We start from the raw sequence: 7,500 nt of genomic DNA on the forward strand, positions 1-7,500 counted from the left end.
TTTAGATCATATTTTGGAACATCGTAGCTCACACAAGCAGTGAATCACAGTGCGCTGAGGTGTATGTAGGCGTTCTTGTTTACCTGGGGTATTTTTCTTCCTTGACCGTTGAATAGAGTAGGAGAATTTAACGTATTGCAGTAACAGGTACTCTTTCATTATTTTAAGCTTTGCTGTTAGCGTCTTTTGGACAGTGACAAAAGAATAATTTCCATACAGTACAAATAATGCAGTGTTCAAGCAGCGTTGGAATGAATAGAGCCTGAGTTTTCTCAAGTGCACTCAAATTATCAAGACATGTCATGAAAAACACTTTTAATTCTATCTATCTATCTATCTATCTATCTATCTATCTATCTATCTATCTATCTATCTATCTATCTATCTATATTACGTTCTTTGATTTTTCTTTATATATTTCAGACGAAAACGAATGTGAAAAGCATTTAGATGGATGTGACCAGTTATGTATCAATACAATTGGATCTTACGTCTGCGGATGCGAACTGGGTTATATTCTGCTTCCAGATTCTCGAACGTGCAAAAGTAAGATATCATTCGTTATTGATCAAATGGTAGAAATTAAACGCCACGGTGGACAATAAGATGAGCTGTCGATCAGATCGTGAGCTTGGATGTATTCACTGCTGGTCGTTACCAAACTTAGTTTGATAACTGGCATGTGGTTGAGAATGAAGCTTCTTACAACACAGCCATGCATATGTATGTATGTATGTATGTATGTATGTATGTATGTATGTGTGTGTGTGTGTATGTATGTATGTATGTCATTGTTAAGTTTTATTTCAAAATTTCTAGCCAATAGAGGAAGAGCCGGTTTCTAACCTTGATCGAAAGTCCTTTCATTGGAATTTCAACATCAGCAACAGGGATTTTTGTTTGTATGTATATGAGCAGATTTATATGTTTTACTTCAGATATATATTCTAATGTTTAACCCTTTAGTGTTTAAATTGGCCATATCTGGCCAGAATATTATCCTTGTTTTGTGGTCAAACTTATGAGATTCAGCCTTTCACACCTACCCTGCAATGTCATTCTAAATATAATAATCACATCATCAAAATCTTGAAGCTATGGGATAAGGCACAATTAATTCAAAACGATGTGAATAAATAAGTATTACATTTGACAGAGTAATGTAAACACTAAAGGGTTAAAGACACATATCTAGACATGCTGTATGTATGTATGTATGTATGTATGCATGTATATATATAAATATTATATAAGCTGTTTGCATTATTAATTTCGCCAGGGAAGAACACATGTGCGTCCGGAAATGGGGGTTGTGACCACAATTGCGTGTACCAAAATGGAACAAGCTACTGTATGTGTAGATCGGGCTACGTTTTGCAGAGAGACGGCAAGACTTGTCTAGGTAAGTCCTTTGTATTTTCAATGTACATTTTCTTTATTTCTCCGGGAGTTAACCACTCTAACCTATGACGTAGTTGTGCATGCTAGAACATAAGACAAACTATCAAACAAGATTATCAAACACAGCTAGCTAACGATCGACAAAATGAGACCGTTAGGTGGTGGATGAAAGTGTTGACAAATTCCTTGTATTAATATTCTCAGTCTCAGAAAATTCAGGTGAGTTTAGACCATGGATTCCAAAACTTTTTCAGTCTGCCGTCTCCTTGATGCCCAGGTCACATTGCAAGCATCCCCACCAACGGTTCACCATCATAAACGTAGACCACTTGTAGCAAATTCAAATCAAACTGTATTTCACAAATAAAACTTAACCTGTACATGCACGTCTTCAGGTGAAATTTGAGAGCACTTATATATATATGCGTGTGTGTGTGTGTACGTATTTACATATATATACATATGTATATACACACATGTATATACATATATATATATATATATATACACATGTACGCATATACATATATACATACACGCATAGATCTCTCTCTCTCCCCCCTCTCTCTCTCTCTCTCTCTCTCTCTCTCTCTCTCTCTATATATATATATATATATATATATATATATATATATATACATATATATATATATATATATATATATATATATATATATATATATATATATATATATATATATATATCAACATCTGTTTTAGATCTGGATGAATGCAGCCTTAGCAATGGATTGTGCAGTGATATATGTATCAATTTGAAGGATCTTATCATTGCCAGTGTAAAAGAGGTTATTTCCTTCAACATGATAAACTCACCTGTCAAGGTAAGTGGTTTTTGTTTATATATATATATATATATATATATATATATATATATATATATATATATATATATATATATATATATATATATATTATATATATATATATGAGGTTATTAAGAATGAAATAACTGAGTTTCCTTTGCACCAAGTTTGGCTGCCGTCACCTGTAATGTGTTTTCCTGACGATTCTTTGTTTTATAACATAGAAAAGTTACATCACTTTTCGAAATGCAATTCATGGTGTCTGATTATATTATGAGTTTTCTCTTGTAAATCAATTTATGTGAACCCAAGGAGAGATCAAAAATTCATGGTATTCATGAATATGAGTTCCGTCGTGGAACCAATGCATCGCAGACACCTCAAAACATCAATGAGGTGTTTTGTGAAGATGTGGCAAATGAGTGCACTGTACGTAAATGGTTTGAGAAGTTCCTGTCTGGTGACTTTACTCTTGAAAATCAGCCCCGTGGTAGACCTGAGACCAAGGTGGATAATGAGCTGGAAACTGCAGTGGAAGCGGATACATCTCAAACTATGCGTGAGTTAGCAGCAAGGTTTGATATTTCGATTTCAGCTGTATTGGACCATCTGAAACAAATCGGCAAGGTAAAGAAGCTAGACAAGTGGGTACCACATGATCAGAACGAGCATCAAATGACACGTCGTATTAAATCTCGCTGTCACTGCTTAAAACCGAACCATTTTTTGCATCGTATTGTTACGTGTGATAAAAAAAAATGGATTCTTTTCAACAATAGAAAGCATTCTGCACTGTGGTTGGCTAGAGACGATGTGTCAAAACACAATCCCCCCAAAAAATATTCACCAAAAAAGCTAATGGTGTCTGTTTGGTGATCTAGCGCTGGTGTCATTCACTACAGCTTCATGGGACCTGGTAAGTCAATTACAGCGGATGCATACATCAACCAATTGGATGAAATGATGAGTGAACTTGCAATTAAACAACCGAGATTGGTCAATAGAGACAGGTCAATTCCCTTGCAAGACAATACTTGACCACAAGTAGCACAAAGAACGCCACTCAAGTTACAGGAACTGAACTTGGAAGTACTCTGTCATCCACCATATTCACCAGACCTTGCACCAACTGACTCTCATGTTTTCCAGGCATTAGACAACTTTTTGCAAGGAAAAACTTCAAATCTGAAGAAGATGCAAAAACAGCCTTCCGTGATTTCATCACCTATTGCTCTCCAGAATTCTTCGCTGCCGGCGTAAATAAGCAACCGATAAAATGACAAAAATTGTGTTGATAATTTAAGTGCATACTTTAATTAACTGCATTGCTTTTTGTTGAGATAAAGTAATATAAACTTTCAGTTCAAACTCGGGCATTTCATTCCTAATGACCTGATATTTGTATAGTCATTTATATATACACGTATGCATGCGTAAAGAAAAGAATATATATATAAATACATCTCTCTGTCTCTCCCTGTCTCTCTATTTGTATATACATACATATATATATATATATATATATATATATATATATATATGCATATGTGTATATATACATATATATATATATATGTGTATATATACATATATATATATATATATATATATATATATATATATATATATATATATATATATATATATATATATACACACACATATATATATATATGCACACACACACCTATATAGGTTTAGTAATACAAATAGGGAAGATAGAATTTAATACAAGTATAATTTTTTATTTTTACTTTGAATCGGCAGAGCAAATTTAAACTATAAAAAGTGTACAAAAACACTCATATATACACAAACACTCGCACGCACACATGTTCGCACGTGCACACATAAAGTGATGTTTGAGCATCTGACTTCTATTAGTCCAGCAGATATTCAGTCTCCCTACTGTTTGTGTTTTGCATTCGCGTTATCAATCTTGGCATTTTGTTGATGTAATAAATTGTTAAATTATTACATCTGGATTTCCAAAGAACTCCGAAATTTTAACTAATGACTGTTTTGTATAAATTTTAAGTACTTTTATCACCATCCATGATATTATCTAGCATGTTCAAATGTAATTTGACTTTATATATATATATATATATATATATATATATATATATATATATATATATATATAATATATAATTAAGACAATAAAAGACGTGTAGCAATGTGAATTGTATTTGTTAGCAGCTGTTTCGTTGTCTGTATCCAGTTACACCAGCGTTGCCAAAATGTCCCACGCTCATTAAATATACATATACATATGTATTCATAAACTAGCTGACGTACTCGGTAATTCCCGGGAAAGCGGGGCTTATTCTTTGGTTTCGTTCTCATAATTGTTTCGCTCATCCAATAACAACAATACAAAGTATGTAACCCTTAAAACGGTTTTTGTGCATTTACAGAGAATACCGAACTGTATTACACAGGATCTTGTTTTTAGGAATTCCCAATAAGTTATTAATACCCAAATTGTGAAGTCAGTTATGGAATAACATGAAATTAGTTACCCGATAGTAAGAATTCAAATAAAGTAGCTCCGATAAGAACTTTAATGCGTTCCTAGAGTCTATAGAAATTAGGAGGAAATACTTATAAGGTATGTATACTAAAATCTTGAAGCATGTTACGTAATAACAGGCTAATCAGATATAAGATAATAACTATTCAAAGTAAATAACTCTGAAAAGTGATTTTGTGCGTTCCCAGAGAATATTACCCTCAACGGCGCTGGTATTTGTATATTCGTGAATAAGTCACTAACCGACATAAGTGGATCTATTGTTTAGGAAAATACTATTTACTTGTTTAAGGGTTATACTGGATAAATTGCGAAAATAACTCTAACAGTTCAAATAAGCATCGTCAATCTGATTTATACCAAATAATTTAGGAAAATGAATAAGTTATTTCCTTTGGCTATATATAAGGATCCCTTCGAGGGGCAAATGGGTTATTTTCCTTGGATATTAAAAGAAAATATATTAGATATATATAAGGATTCTTTCCAGGGGCCCTATTTTCGATTTTTTCAACAATCTGAGTATGCCATGAGGTTTTCAGACATAAGTTCTACTCAAGTGTCAAGTTTCATCAAAATCGATAAAACTATGTAGGAGGAGTTAGCTACCAACTTCACAAATACACCCACAGACATAATTTCCCACATATGTAGTACATTTAATTTTCTGCAGTAACAAAATGAACAAATTATTCATCTGGACGTTTCATAGCAAGTAAATATTAAACTCTGTCAAATTTAGCAAGGTTTTCTTACTATACGGAAGCAGCCCTGAGATGTATTTAATAAACTTCCACACTTTTTCAGATACTAGTTTGGCCTTATTTGGAAGGTGCTTTCAAACGTACTAAAAAGTAAACAAATATGATCAGAAGAAACAAGCAGTAAAATCAAGAACTAAAATAAAATAATTATAAATTTGTTTACTAAAGCATTAGCTGTAGATCCCTATTTTATTTTATCTTGCACTTTAAATTTCATTTTAACTTATGAGAACACACGCGCATATACGAAGGGGTGCTGAAAAGTTCCCATCTTTAGGTAAAAGAAAATAGAGGAAGATTAGTTAATTGTAATTTTATTCAACATATTCCCCTCTCAGATTCACACACTTAGTACAGTGGTCCTTCAGTTTTTCTAAGCCCTGCAAAAGAACTCGGAAGGTGGGCCTCCAACCAGGCTTTTCGCGATATCCTTAAAACCAGAAACTTTTCAGTACCTCTTCGTATATATGTGTGAGTGTATGAAATCATGTATATATATATAATATAATATAGGATAAATTCTTTATAAGAATTTATCAAGTAGTCAGCGTGAAAAAACCTCATAATGAAGAAATAACGAAAAATTTCGTAATGAAAAAATTCATCGTTTCTTCATAGATATATTTAATTATATATATATATATATATATATATATATATATATATATATAAATATATATATATATATATATATATATATATATATATATATATATATATATATATATATATATATATATGTATATATATATATATATATATATATATATATATATATTTATATATATATATATATATATATTTAGATATATATATATGTATATATATATATATATATATATATATATATATATATATATATATATATATATATATATATATATATATATATATATATATATATATATGTATGTATGTATGTATGTATGTATGTATGTATGTATGTATGTATGTATGTATGTACACACACACACACACACACACACACACATATATATATATATATATATATATATGTATATGTATGTATGTGTGTGTGTGTGTGTGTGTGTGTGTGTGTGTGTGTGCATTTATTTTGAAATGTTTACCTAATAAAATTTATTGTTTAATGAGTTATTTTGAACGTCATTAATTGTAGACGACAATGAATGCATGATTGGCAATGGTGGATGCCAACATTTATGTGTGAACGAACCAGGAAGCTTTCATTGTGAATGTCGTCCAGGTTATTCCTTGTTAAATAATGGTAAATTATGCCAAGGTAAGTTAATATATTTGTGTTCCTCATAGATGTTTTGGTAATTCTCCTTTTATCTCATTTTTCGCAGTTTTCGCGGATTCCCATGACTCTCTGTCTCCATCCATTTCCATTGCTATGAATGGGAATTGGGAGCCTGAGTCATAGTGAGCCTTTCATTAGCGGATTACACAACCATGGACGCCACCCCAATGGATTCATTGCAGTTACTCTCATGAGAGAGCTTGGTGATCCTGACTGTTGATCTTCTAGGTTTCCTCAGCTCAGCGTCAATGTAAGAAGCACCGTTAGCTCAGCTGAGCTCTTCCGCTGCCTCTTCACAATCCACTATGCTGCATTTCTATGACTTCGCCGTAACCCCGGCAGAGTGCCTGAAGGTGAGCTATGCCTTGCCAAAGTGTAGCCTGTAACTATTCCATGGAGTTTCGTCACTCCGTGAGATATATTCAAAATACTCGCAATTTTAGGTCACCTTTCTAACCTTTAATAATTGCTGTGTAGTTCTAAATAATTTCTTTGACTTATCTGCTTTTCATAGAATGAATATATATTTTTTTCTCTTTACCCAATTTTAGTCTAAACGTATCCTCTTTGTTGAATAACTTTTCAACACTCTGATGTATTTTTGTTATACACATGCCGACACATGAATACCACCTTCGACATTGCTCTTGCCTTCCCACTTGGTTCACCAATCTGTTTTCCCTTCACATTCAC

General features: G+C 32.3%; 1 protein-coding gene across 1 annotated transcript in view; it reads left to right on the top strand.

Moving 5' to 3' along the window:
* The window catches only part of LOC106877429 (uncharacterized), a 61,877-nt gene that overhangs the window by 31,872 nt on the left and 22,505 nt on the right, over nt 1–7,500 (top strand). The window contains 5 exon segments of the mRNA XM_089352007.1: nt 424–546; nt 1,280–1,402; nt 2,122–2,172; nt 2,175–2,243; nt 6,664–6,786. Of these exon segments, the coding sequence (XP_089208133.1) occupies nt 424–546; nt 1,280–1,402; nt 2,122–2,172; nt 2,175–2,243; nt 6,664–6,786 (489 nt within the window).

The sequence above is a fragment of the Octopus bimaculoides genome, chromosome 5 (assembly GCF_046866305.1).
Source record: "Octopus bimaculoides isolate indiv1 chromosome 5, ASM4686630v1, whole genome shotgun sequence".
Classification (NCBI taxonomy): domain Eukaryota; kingdom Metazoa; phylum Mollusca; class Cephalopoda; order Octopoda; family Octopodidae; genus Octopus; species Octopus bimaculoides.